General features: G+C 35.3%; 1 protein-coding gene across 3 annotated transcripts in view; it reads left to right on the forward strand.

The window, feature by feature from the left end:
- Positions 1-14,781, forward strand: part of LOC107548338 (cAMP-specific 3',5'-cyclic phosphodiesterase 4D) — a 103,978-nt gene that overhangs the window by 41,948 nt on the left and 47,249 nt on the right. The window contains exon 1 of one of the 3 annotated variants that reach the window (XM_016229014.1): positions 11,826-11,894. The exons of 1 other annotated variant lie outside the window; for it this stretch is intronic. In XM_016229014.1, the coding sequence (XP_016084500.1) occupies positions 11,872-11,894 (23 nt within the window). In that variant the 5' untranslated portion in view covers positions 11,826-11,871. Of the gene's footprint in view, positions 1-11,825; positions 11,895-13,932; positions 13,959-14,781 lie in introns of those variants that run through there. One more of the 3 variants, XM_016229023.1, reaches the window with a different exon arrangement.

The following is a 14,781-nucleotide window of genomic DNA, read 5'->3' on the forward strand; positions in this document are numbered from 1 at the left end:
CATTTGCATGTGCTCCTGAGGTACGTAAATCACTGACGTAAAACACCAGGAAAACAACAACAGACTGTAATGTTCAGGAAAAAGTTGGATAAAGCTAATGTGATTGAAACTGAAGGATTTAGGGCAGTATATACTTGCTGAATTCTAGCGCCCTGCCCTCTGTGATGTGAGAGGAAATATATTACTGGCAACAGGAAAAAACAAAGACTTAATACCGTCATGTGGATAGGAATGAGGAATGTGGTCAAGCGCTTTCCATATAAACACAATGAACGCAAGTTTGGACAGGAAGAGCTTGGCACACTCCTTTGGAGACTGCTGTATTTAGATGTTATAGAATCCACAGTTAATTTTAAGGCAATTTCATTTGTCTTCCCTTAAACGCTTAATAGAGTAGCTTAATTTTTTATTTTGTTAAATGTTATGTTTTTTTCTTCATCATCATTAAAGTATGGTGAAGTAGCAGATTAACCAAACCAAACTCCAAATGGCACCATGGCAGTAAGAAGACATTATGGACACAGACACCACTTAAATCCACAGTAACCACACAGTCTTTTCTCTCAATGAGAAGGATTCATGGAGAGCTTGTTGAGAAACTCTTGAAAGTCTGTCATTCAATGAAGTCCAGCCGCAATCACAGGGTTCGAGAGGAGAGAATGATACGCTTGAGCAGCCTTCCTCTCCGGAGGCATTCCTGGATATGGTGAGAGATTCCTTCAGCATGTATGTTTATGTGTGTTTATGTTTCTGGTGAGGCAGCATCCACAACACTGCGTCAAAGAACATTCAGCACTTTTCACATTCTCATTGTTTCGGTTGTGTTGTATGTGATTGAGAGCACATGTCTGTTTGAGTGTGTGCATGTGTCAGTTATCTGAACTGATGCTTTGTCACAGGTTGCCGGTGGCTCTCGTCCGCTAGCTTGCTATTCAGACTAAATTTACTGTTTAATGGTGGACTAATTTCCTGCGGCCTAATCCAGCATTAAATGCCTGAGCAGGTTCACATATGAGGGTATATATCAAAAGCAGATTAGCAAGGGAAGCAGTTATAATTTAATCAGAGAGTGTTATGTGTTTGTAAACCTATCAGAGCAGAACCTCTATAAATGCCAAGTATGATTATAGTAACAGTTAATTTCTAGTTCACAGTCTTAAGGATGAGATGCATTGTTCATATTTGAATAATCCAAGTTTCTTATACAATTATTTTGTTATTTTATTTGTGCATAATATAATTAATATAATATTTAAAAATCTAATAATATTTTCATACACACATACAAATAAATAAATGCATATATATACAGTGGTGTGAAAAAGTGTTGGCCCCCTTCCTGATTTCTTATTTTTTTGCATGTTTGTCACACTTTAATGTTTCAGATCATCAAACTAATTTAAATATTACACAAAGATAATGCAAGTAAATGCAAAATACATTTTTAAATGATGATTTCATTTATTAAGGGAAAAAAGCTGTCCAAACCTACATGACCCTACGTGAAAAATTAATTGCCCCCTCCTGTTAAATCATGAAAGAACTGCAATTAACCACATTATTTTAATTTCACTAGTTAAATTTCACTAGCCACACCCAGGCCTGATTACTGCCAGACCTGTTGAATCAAGAAATCAATTAAATAGTTCTCTTCTCTGTCTACATGGCATCACTAGGTTCTGTCATTCAAAAACATGGCTTTTCATATCACTGCTATGCTGATGACACTCAGCTCTACCTCTCATTCCATCTTGATGATCCATCGATAGCTGCTTGCATCTCAGCATGTCTAACAGACATTTCTTGTTGGATGACTGACCATCACCTTCAACTCAACCTGGCTAAGGCAGAACTGCTTTTGGTTTCAACAAACCCATCACTTTAGCAAAATTTCACCATCCAGTTAGGCTCATCAACCATAACTCCTTCAAAAACAACTAGAAACCTTGGAGTTGGTATATCATAAAGTGTATATTTTCTAAATGTGATTGTTGGTACATTTTACCAGTTTTTACCATACTTTCAAAACAAAAATTAAAATAAGAAAAATATGCTATATGAAAATAATTGAAGACAATGTGTTTGGTTTTAGAGATCAAGATTTTGTTTTTAAAAAGCCTTTTTCCAAAAGGTACATCTGGGAAAAGGGGGGTCGTCTTATAATCAGGGTCGTCTTATATTCGGGCCAATACGGTAATATATATATATATATATATATATATACACCTTGCTACGTGTACTGCGTTAGGCTAACCGAGACTTGTCATTTGCACTTATATATCGTTGCTCTTTTGTTAGTTTTGACTGCTTTTATTGTCCTTTTTTAAGTCGCTTTGGATAAAATACAGTAAAACAGTAATATTGTGAAATATTGTTACAATTTGAAAAATATTTCTTTTTTAAAATATATTTTAAAATGTAATTTATTCATGTGAAGGCAAAACTGAATTTTCAGCTGCCATTCCTCCAGACTTCAGTGTCACATGATCCTTCAAAAATCATTCTAATCCACTGATTTGGTGCTCAAGAAACATTTCTTAATATTATCAATGTTGAAAACAATTGTTCTGCTTAATATTTTCGTGGAAACAGTGATACATTTATTTCTGGATTATTTGATAAATGGAAACTTTTTAAAAGTTTTTATTTATTTTATTGTAGTTATTTATTTATTTATTAAATAAATTAGCATGAAGATTTTATGAACAAATAACGAGGCTTGAGAAGAGAGTCAGATCTTTTTTTGGTCTTATTTCACAGTTAATTCAGTAATACTTAATTAAAATATATAGCAGTATGCTATATATTGAGGGTTGAATTAAATAGATTTGGGTTTTTTTCATAGCTTTCATGTGCCAAACATCAATAACAAAAACAAACATTTGGAAAATGGCATTCGTTTCTGCTTTCTTTTCTATTATAAAAAATATGACTGCTTTACAGCAGCCCTCTCATCTTTCAAACCCAGCATGCACTTCAGTGTCTTTTCTATGTGGCATTTCACATAGCAGTAGAGGTAATCCCGAGAACAGCTTGCTCAGGAAGAAATAAGCTACAACCCCAATTAATTTGTAGCGCCCCATGTACCGAAAGACTTCTCAGACGGTGTTGAAATGGAAATAATGAGCTGGAACACTTCCGATGTTCTCTTGGCTTTATGAGGAATAGAGATCACTCAGAGACCCCCTCCCATGCATACACTCAGCGTTCATGATGCTGTAAAATACCGTCGTTGATCCAAGGTGCTATCTGTCCTTGAAAGCGTGTGTGACGCACAGCCTTCCGTTTCATCGCCATTAGTGCTGTTCTGTAAAAGCCATCTTACAACTGCAGGGGTGGGATTGTTGGCCCACATGTGTGAATCCCATACAAGAGCCTTTTATTTTTATTTTGACACCTTAAGTGGTAAGAAATATGAAGATGCTTTACTTTATTCATGCTTACAGTGTGTGGCTACTGTTTATCTGTGAAGGGGAAGGGTCACATGCAGTGTGAATAATGAAATTTTAGGGTAACACTTTATAATAACGGCACACTATGAATCATTAGTTAAGCATTAGTAAAAAGTCAATTCATCCTTTATAAAGCATTGTTCCAACATTAATAGGCATTAGTAAGCAGTTTATAAATACAGCTATAAATGTTTTGTTCTTGAGCATATAATGTTTAATAATTGTATTTTCATACTTTATTAACGATCAATTTATAATTTCTAAATGATTACGTTATTTACAAACCAGTTCATTAGGAGTTGTCAGTGGTTCATAAGATCATTAAGAAAGTGTAAGTAAATGATTAATAAACTATTTAAATATACATATATAAATCTTATTATTTAGGCACATGATAATAGTTGCTCAGTGTGTTAATAACTGCTTTATTGACATATTCCTGCTGTAATTCATGATTAAGTCAGGTTGTTATAAAACATTTAGTAGTTGCCAGCCATCTATTTTTGTGAGCTCATCTAAAGTGAGGACTATTTATACCTTGTAAAGCATTTACAAAGGAGATTTAAAGGATAATTTATCTTCCAAACAGAAAAGTAAAACACAACACAGAGGGATACAGAACACAGAAATATATTTTCAAGATGCAAAAAATGATTGTGCTTATAAATCAAGAGCAAGGCATTTATAGCTGTATTTATAAACTGCTTACTAATGACTATTAATGTTGGGACAAGGCTTTATAAAGGATGAACTGACTATTTACTATTGCTTACCTAATGATTCATAGAGTGCAGTTATTATAAAGTGCTACCAATTTTAGATATTTACATTTACAGTTTATATAATAAGTATTAATTTTATATTTGTTTGTAATATATGTACAGTGGGTACGGAAAGTATTCAGACCCCCTTAAATTTTTCAGTCTTTGTTATATTGCAGCCATTTGCTAAAATCATTTAAGTTAATTTGTTTTCCTCATTAATGTACACACAGCACCCCATATTGACAGAAAAACACAGAATTGTTGACATTTTTGCAGATTTATTAAAAAAGAAAAACTGAAATATCAAACTACTTCAGTCTGTGTGCATTGAATTTATTTAATGCAAAAATTTCACACAACTTTTCCATGACATTCTAATTTATTAAGATGCACCTGTATGTACAAAGTACAGTATATTCAGTATATATCAACCAGATAGTTTATAGTTTTCTAGTTTCATATACATAAGTCTAAGCCCCGGAACCCATGTAACATTTATTCAGCAGCTTTTAAGAAGAAATAGCAATTTGCCCTTGACTTTTCCAACTTGCATTGTGTTCTAATTTCCCCATAACATCCTCCCTCAGACCATTTAATCTGCGGGGAGAGAAAGGTCAGTACTGCAGTGTGATTATTGTGGAAATGCTTATGGCATAACAAAGCATAAAAAGCATAAGTATGACGTTGCACACAAAGAACGTCAATGAAGCATTTCACCAGGGAGCACCAGAGATGCAAGGAGCAGTTGTAAGCCTTTGTTTTGAGATTTACATTCAGTGACACGCTTCTGTGGATGCTTCCTCTTATCTTCTCTCGTCCTTCCTCACTGATGCTGCCATGCAACTCAGCCATTTCTTCTGAATCGCAAACATGTGAGATTTACAACACCTGCAACAGTTAGGATATTTGTAATCTATATATTCTGCTTTTATTTGAACTTTATCTCAAAGCCAGATACCCATACAGAGATTACAAGAAATTACAAAGGATTTTCAGTGGAAAATCACAGTTTACAGTGCAAGTTAATGCAGTTTTCTGCTCCTACCGTCAGAACATTTGGCATCACCAGTAGAGGTGAAACAGCTTTGGCAAAAGACTACATGAGGGAATATATGTGCAAGGCTCACATTCAAATATTTATAATTTAGTACAGTCCACACTACATCTTTCGTTCTCACCTAGTGGTGCCAAACCTTCTGTTACGCATAGCTTTGAATCAAAGATAGCGTGTTGTCTATGCTAATGACTTGTTTGTGCTTTTCTATACTAAAATCATAATTTCCAATAATCAGTGTTTAATTTAGCTGACCAAAAATCTAACAAAAGGGTGAAAGTGAAAGTCTGATTCGTAGTTTGATTATACTCTCAAGTTCTTGCAGAAAACAATTTGGAAGTTCATCCTTGAAGTAGATGAGTCAAAATCATAGTTAACATTTCAGTTAACCCATTTTCAAGTTTTGCGTTATTCTTGATTCAAAACAAAGTCGTGCTGGACTTATCAAATTACACCATGCTTTTCCTGTTTAAAAAAAAATAAACAAGCTGCTCTTGCCAGTAGTTTGAATTGTTGGCGAGATGACAGATAATACATTGTAGCTGGATGTCACAACAGGTTTTGCAAATGTATGGGTTTATTACATTTATTACATCCAAAACAAATGCATCAGATGTATAATTAAAAGTTTGGATGTTTGTCAAAGCAATCTGTATTTGCACACTCAAATTAACTCTTTGTAATCAGTGGTTTCTGTATTCAGAAACCACTGAATACAGAAGTCATCAGTATTTTTGTTCTGTTTTGGTGACATTTTGGCAGAAACTAGCTTATTGATGCTTGCCTAAAAGCTAACAAATTGTCTAAAATCAACAAATGTTGATTCCATATCGCCTTGAATATAGAATGTACAGTGAAAGGCACAGCCAATCAGAATTTAGAGATAAAATATATGGTTTATTTAAAAATAAATGTTATATATAGTTTTGTTGCTAGGAAAAACTATTAAAAGGCAATGCACAGACAATTTTTATGTTCATTTTGATATATTTATGATGAATTATTAATAAATAGATATACAAGCTACTCCTCTACTAAATGTCTTTGAGCTGCAGAGTCTTGCACTAAAGCATGTGCTGATGATGTCACTATGCTCTCGTACTGTCACTGATGTGACATTATTCAGCTCTGTGTCCATCTAATCCTATTACAACAGCCACATGTTGCTGGTATCTTCAAACGAGAACACCAGCTACAAAACAAATTGCCACATGAATAGCTAGAATGCTTATTTGAGGCTGTGTGATTTTGTGCTTCAGACACTGTGTAGTCTGCTGTTGTGCTGTCAATATTTAGGTGTTCTGTGTTGTATCCTAACTTCAAATTGAATCAGATACAGAAATGTGGGCTGTTTGGCTGTGTTAGTTGAATATTTGAATATATGTGCAAAACACCCATTTATACCCACAGTACTGTAGTGCTGGATGTTGCTCTCTCAAAAGGGAAATAAATAATTACAATTAATTATAATTAATTACAATTATTATCTCAGTAGTAACTGTAGCAGAATTAATATTACCATCAACTAATCTGTTCATCCAGTGAACATTCAGTGTAATTTCATATCAACTCTTAAGAAAATATATTTTCATGGCCATAGAAAATAACTTTCTTACAGTACTAGTGCACTAGAGCATATAACAACATCAGGGGATCGCTAAAGGGACATTATCCACAAACAGTGGAAATCAGAAACTAATTTGTGCACAAAAGTTGTATTAACTAAACACTAACATAAAGTAGTTTCGGAGGGAAAGTTTATGACTCTTTGTCTTTGAACATGGTATTTTGCATACGTAACTGGATTGGGTGCTGTTGCAAAAACTATTAAAGATTCTTAGAACACTAATATGTTGCATTTGTATCAACATGTAATATACCCTCTCATTTAGATAATCAAAATATGAATTCATAGATGGAGTGAGAGTTGCTCTGCCTGCATTCCTTTGAACAATAAAACCAGTGTTATCAGATGATTTGTCATTGCTTGCCATGGTAACCAGAGACCTGTTCTGCCTTTTTGGGGTGTTAGTTGCTCTTCGGAGGTTGTCCAAGGAACTTTAACACAGCTTTTTTGGGTGAGGGGGTTTGCTGGATTATTCATTAACCCCTCAGTTATCAAAGATCGGTGACGGCCCCAGATTTTTGTTGTTTCAGTTTAATAGCACGTTAAAACATCACACTTGTGTTTGAAAATATGCTTATATATCTATATTATCATAACAGTCTGAGTAATTCTGATTCTTGAACAGTAAATTGTGAAGTAGTGGTCAGCCGATATATCGGCCGATATTTGCAATTTTTTTCAAATATCGGCATCGGCTAATAAGTTTTTCTGTTTGGCTGATGCGTTCGAGGCGGGACTTTTATTTTGACAGCGCTGAGAGCAGAAGAGCCTGAGCACACAGTGCTCACATTCTCCCTCTTGTTCGCTGTCGTCGTTAACCGTTCTGTCTAATACGGATAGAAGTCTGTCTAATAATCCAATAGAACTGTTAAACAAAGGAATTAAAATGTATACAAAATGTATTATAACGATTGCTTTTAAATTATTAGTAATAGAAAGGCAAACATTACAATACTTTCTCGTTTTCTGTCAGCATTCAGCAAATACGCATTTACATCATTTAAACAAATCTTTGAATGGCTAATGAAAATTTAATTTCACAAACCTTGCAAACTTAGTCGAATCCAGTTGAGATATCTTGTGAAGAGTGCATGTGACCTGCATGATCGCTTGTTCTCTGCGTGACTTTCGGTCCGTGCAAATTGAATGCTTTAAACATTAAATTCGTGATTTCAAATTATGCTGCGCTTTATGCATTTGCCCACTGTCATCTTCATGTCATTTTCACTGTGTGCTGTATGCAAAATGAGTGTTACCTTGGCTTTATTTGAAAAAATATGATTCCCAATGCACACAAACTTCCCAGAATACTGAGTGCTCTGTTGGTTACAGTTTACTTCCTTTTTAATTATATTTTTATTAAATATTTACTTATTTGTGGAAAATATTTTGTCATCTAAAGTAGAAGTATGTTTATTTTACAAATAAATGTTTTAATCCATTTTCAAATTATTTCAATTTTTTTTTAATATTAATTAAAATAAATACAATTATATCGGCTTTAAAGCACCCTGCTTTCCAAGATATCGGCATCAGCTGTAAAAAAAAAAACAATATCGGCCACTACTTTGAAGTGTCAGCTTTGTAAACATATGTTGATTATGTATCTAGTCAGAAAGACTCATGAGCAGCAACCTTTTTATTTTGGGTATGTCATTTGTTTTGAATGGCTAATGAAAATTTAATTTCACAAACCTTGCAAACTTAGTCGAATCCAGTTGAGATATCTTGTGAAGAGTGCATGTGACCTGCATGATCGCTTGTTCTCTGCGTGACTTTCGGTCCGTGCAAATTGAATGCTTTAAACATTAAATTCGTGATTTCAAATTATGCTGCGCTTTATGCATTTGCCCACTGTCATCTTCATGTCATTTTCACTGTGTGCTGTATGCAAAATGAGTGTTACCTTGGCTTTATTTGAAAAAATATGATTCCCAATGCACACAAACTTCCCAGAATACTGAGTGCTCTGTTGGTTACAGTTTACTTCCTTTTTAATTATATTTTTATTAAATATTTATTTATTTGTGGAAAACACTTTGTCATCTAAAGTATAAGTATGTTTATTTTACAAATTTATTTTTTAATCCATTTTCAAATTATTTCAAATTTCTTAAATATTAATTAAAATAAATACAATTATATCGGCTTTAAAGCACCCTGCTTTCCAAGATATCGGCATCAGCTGTAAAAAAAAAACCAATATCGGCCACTACTTTGAAGTGTCAGCTTTGTAAACATATGTTGATTATGTATCTAGTCAGAAAGACTCATGAGCAGCAACCTTTTTATTTTGGGTATGTCATTTGTGTCTCCATGCCGAAAATGGGGGTTAAAAAAGGGGTTAAACATAATGAATAATTGTATGTCTGATTTGTCCAAATGCTACACTCTTGTCTGTCTTTGTTTGTGACTGTCTATAAGACTTTGTTTTTGTCCTTTAAGAGACTTGTTAGCTGGGTTTTCCTCGAATGCATCTCCAGTAACCTTGGTAACATTGAATAGAGTTTGACCATTTTGTCGCTCTCTTTCTGCCGAGTCTTTAAAAGATTATGAAATAAGCTTGAATACAGCTGTAATAACATTTGCCTTGGATTTTAAAGGCCTTGATGGTTGTAAAAAAGTCATTTTACATGAACATTCAATGATAAAACAACTTTTGGAGTAGTCACTTGTTCATTTTCTTTGTGTATAATCTGAGAAACATGATTGAAATATGTTTTATAGAAACTGAGTTTTATCTTTTATGCTCTTCCTGTGATAGTGCCTTGAAGCCCCAGTCTCGGAGCTCCTGGAGCGTATATAAGATTTATCATAGAGGCTGAGAGCTCTTGACTCCTCCACCCAATGAGATAACAAGCCTGTAACATTTTCCTGATTATTTAATGCTTAAATGAGTCATATAATTATACATGCAAGGCAGCCGGCTATTATACTTTGATCTTCTGAATCATATCTTTTAGGGCACACACTGCATTTTTAAGAGAATGAAAAAAATAAAGAAATTTGACTTGAACTTTAACTTCATATCTAAGTGCTCAAGGTTTGATCCAGATCAAACTGAACAATCGGGTTCTAAAAAGCATCTTGACCATCCATTGACAGTCGATTTTAGACAGATTTTGGATTTTCTGACATTTTTTTTTTGCAAGTAACAAATATAATATATTTCATTGTAGTTGGTGTTTTTTCATTGCCTAGTTCTTTCTGGAGCCTCTTAAAAGTGTGAGACTTCACAGTTCCACACGTTATAGCTCAGGATAGTTGCTAGTAAGAGCTTGGCGCATGTTCATGTTGTCATGGTTAGTCACATGGTATTTACGACTTCGGTGATTGGCTCAAAACTTTTAGTGGTTCCTATACGAAAAGATGGCAGATTAAATGGCATACTTAAGGGAATAGTTTATCCAAAAATTTTAAAATTTTAAATTGTTTCTTTATCGGAACAGATTTGGAGAAATTTAGCATTATATCACTTGCTCACTAATGGATCCTCTGCAGTGAATGGGTGCCGTCAGAATGAAAGTCTAAACAGCTGATAAAAACATCACCATAATCCACAAGTAATCCACATGACTTCAGTCCATCAATTAATGGCTTGTGAGGTGAAAAGCTGCATGTTTATAAGAAATAAATCCATCATTTATCATTATTTCGGCCCATAGACTATAAAAATATGGACGTAGTGTCCGTGACGTCACCTGTAGTTTTCTGAAGAGAGTTTTTGAAGCTCAAAGTGGGCGGAGCAGGCCGTCGCCATCTTGGCAGCGCATCACCGCGCATCACTCCCGGATAATCAAAAATGGGCAAAAAGGCGGGAGCTGGTTGCTGAAGCCACGCCCACCTAGCTCGACGGCAGTGTCAGCAGCGGCAATCCACCTGTCACTCAAGTGGCCACGCCCTTAATTATGCAGAACTTTAAGGCTTAATATAATTTAAATGAATGAGTTATAAAAAAAATCACCCCCCCCTCCCACAGTTGTCATGAAGGGCAAAATTAGCTATATAGACCAAAATAATTGTTTGAACCAGGCTGTAAACGTTTTTTTCTGCTGTAAAGTTGGGCATTTTAACATGGGGAGTCTATGGGATTGACTCCCTTTTGAAGCCAGCCTCTAGCGGCCAGTCGATGAATTACAGTTTAAGTCACTTCCGTGTCGGCTTCACGAGAGAGAGTGGGAGGTTGCTGCTTGGTTTGTCCAAAGTAGAGCATTTTTAGCTCACTGGGCATACAAGGTGAAACTGAGGTTTGTTTCTTTGTGCATTGCAGAACAGTTACTTAAATTTGAAGGAATAATTCATTATACTCAGTCATGTTATTTTTATATAAAAATATAAATAATTATATTTTCTTCATTTCTTCTTTTGTGTTCCTCAGAAAGTATATAAATTATGAACTGTTTATTTAACTATTGTCAATAGACATGGAAATGCCAGGAATTTGTATATAACCAATATAAAGAGAAATGTTTCTTTGCTTATAATGAGCCTGTTGACTGCTGGTTTCTCAAACTTACACATACATACACACACAGCACAAATCACATCCCACCACACACAGGTTACAGAGTAAACCGATTCCCACACAGCTTTGGCCAAAGGCCAGCACTGTACGTCATAAGCCAGTCAGGTGTGCGACAATTGGCCACATGCAGACAGGCTAATTAGCTGATCACTCTTCCTCGACAGTCTGGCTGTGTGTGTGCAGCCGACCGGCCTGCGCGAACACCTGGTGACCAAGGAGAAAGCTGTTTAACCCCTCTGCTCCACTCGGGATGCCATGAAATCCATCATGTTTCAGAGGTACTGCACAGTCTACAAGCCAGGGCATTATTTGCATCCCCAGAGGGCGGGCGCGTGCGTGTGTATGTGCGTGTGTATGTGCGTGTGTGTGTGTGTGTGTGTGTGTGTGTGCGCGAACACCTGGTGACCAAGGAGAAAGCTGTTTAACCCCTCTGCTCCACTCGGGATGCCATGAAATCCATCATGTTTCAGAGGTACTGCACAGTCTACAAGCCAGGGCATTATTTGCATCCCCAGAGGGCGGGCGGGCGCGTGCGTGTGCGCGTACGCGTGCGTGTGTATGTGCGTGTGTATGTGTATGTGTATGTGTATGTGTATGTGTGTGTGTGTGTGTGTGTGTGTGTGTTGTTGTTGTTGTTGTTGTTGTTGTTGTTGTTTTTATAGTGTTATGTATTTCAAGACAAAGCTGATTGAGGCAGTAGAAAAGACAAATTAGATTGAGTTGCACCAGCTGGAAAATTAACTTTAGACATGCACACCTAGTTGTTAGCTAGGTGCGTTAAATTAATTAATTGGATGAGGGCTAGTGCCTTTTTCATTGTAAACAAACTGAAGACTGGCTATTTACTAAAAGCTTATTGCTTAAAAGTGATGTCATTTTCAAAATGTAAAAAAATGTTTTCCTGTCCCAGTCTAAATAGGCTGTTCATTGGTTGAGGAATGTAGCTGTGTAAATTGTAGTTCTTGGGACATCTGTTTGGGAACATTCATTAGTTTTGCAATTCCATTTAGTGCTGCTACAATATAAAATAATATTATTAGATCAAGTAAATAATGCTGGAAAATTATTCAGATTTACCTGATTATTGGTTTGCTTTTCACAACCAATTACAATTCAGAAACACATTTAATGTGCCTCAATGCAGATTATTTTATCATTATATGTTTTTAAGTCAAATGAGCAAGAACAGCAGATGAGTTAAACATGTATTCAGTTCAAATAAATACATTTTAATTATAAAAAATGATATTCAGTCATTTTAAAACCATGCAAATAAAGGAAACAATTCTAAAGTTGATTCAACTCTTAATGCCTTTCATGACAAGAACAATAACTTTAGTTTTAATAATTGTTCTAATTTTATGACAATTGGAAAGTCCACAACACAACTATAACGATAACGACAGAGGAACAATATTTTTGGAATTACTTTTAATGAACAATAAAAACATTGACAATCAGAATCCACCCAACTGTAACGAGCTTGCACATTTAAAACTGTTAATCGCATAACTGCATCAGGTTTATAATAATCACAGAACTTAATCTTTTGTTTGTGAACATTAATATAGTTATCGTTCTTGGTGTGAATGGGCCTTTAGAGATACTTAATTTAAATAGGTATTTGTTACAATACCCAATACAATATTATTTTAATATACTATACATTATTTATTTATTTGTTTGTTTATTTTACAGTAGTGCACAGAAATTGCGCAAATCATCTGAAAAGCTTTAGTGTATCAGCTGTAAATTTGAGAATTTTGCTCCAGGGCCACTGAAAAGTGTGGGGTTTCTCAGCAATCGTGAAGTAAGGTTACAATACAATTCTACTACCTCTGCCCTTAAACATGTTATTTAGCCTTAAGATACTCCAGGGGGAGTTCCTGTTCCTTACCATTGCTGAATGATTCATATAGGTACAGGAATCATGACCAGATCTTTGTCATCTCTCTAAAAAATAACTTCAAGATAACGATAGGTGTTGTTTCCAGGAGACTAGAGAACAGTGTTTCTGCGAAGCAGACGAGACGTCAGTGGTCCTCGCTGACAGTGAGAGATGGCGTGGCTTTTTCTCACCTTTTACTGAAGAACAGTGATGGATGATGGGAACTACATCCCAGCCTGCAAACAAAGCCGTACACTTTGTCTTCTGGAAGGGCAGTTGCAATGGCATTACATAGCAGGTTAGCCTGGATAAGCTGAGTTTATTATAGGCTATACTTGGCAGAGCTTATAGGGATTTTCATCACTAGCAGCTCTGATTGTCGTTTGATGGTAATGAATGATAAATACGCATGTTAATATGGAGGTTTCGCCACACTTGGATGCCTGAAGCTCATTCCAGGGCATCTCATTCAATTTATGTATATATAATATATTCATGTACTCTGTGGCAAATTCGACTTTTGCTATGAAACACTATGATCATTACATAAGTGTTGTACATAAGTAATGGGTTTTTGGCCTTGGACACATTTCTCTATTGCTGTGACTGCATCCCTCGGGATGCCATGAAATCCATCATGTTTCAGAGGTACTGCACAGTCTACAAGCCAGGGCATTATTTGCATCCCCAGAGGGCGGGCGGGCGCGTGCGTGTGCGCGTACGCGTGCGTGTGTATGTGCGTGTGTATGTGTATGTGTATGTGTATGTGTATGTGTGTGTGTGTGTGTGTGTGTGTGCGTTGTTGTTGTTGTTGTTGTTGTTGTTGTTGTTTTTATAGTGTTATGTATTTCAAGACAAAGCTGATTGAGGCAGTAGAAAAGACAAATTAGATTGAGTTGCACCAGCTGGAAAATTAACTTTAGACATGCACACCTAGTTGTTAGCTAGGTGCGTTAAATTAATTAATTGGATGAGGGCTAGTGCCTTTTTCATTGTAAACAAACTGAAGACTGGCTATTTACTAAAAGCTTATTGCTTAAAAGTGATGTCATTTTCAAAATGTAAAAAAATGTTTTCCTGTCCCAGTCTAAATAGGCTGTTCATTGGTTGAGGAATGTAGCTGTGTAAATTGTAGTTCTTGGGACATCTGTTTGGGAACATTCATTAGTTTTGCAATTCCATTTAGTGCTGCTACAATATAAAATAATATTATTAGATCAAGTAAATAATGCTGGAAAATTATTCAGATTTACCTGATTATTGGTTTGCTTTTCACAACCAATTACAATTCAGAAACACATTTAATGTGCCTCAATGCAGATTATTTTATCATTATATGTTTTTAAGTCAAATGAGCAAGAACAGCAGATGAGTTAAACATGTATTCAGTTCAAATAAATACATTTTAATTATAAAAAATGATATTCAGTCATTTTAAAACCATGCAAATAAAGGAAACAATTCTAAAGTT

This window comes from Sinocyclocheilus grahami, unplaced genomic scaffold, assembly GCF_001515645.1.
Source record: "Sinocyclocheilus grahami isolate Dianchi unplaced genomic scaffold, SAMN03320097.WGS_v1.1 scaffold16.1, whole genome shotgun sequence".
Classification (NCBI taxonomy): Eukaryota; Metazoa; Chordata; class Actinopteri; order Cypriniformes; family Cyprinidae; genus Sinocyclocheilus; species Sinocyclocheilus grahami.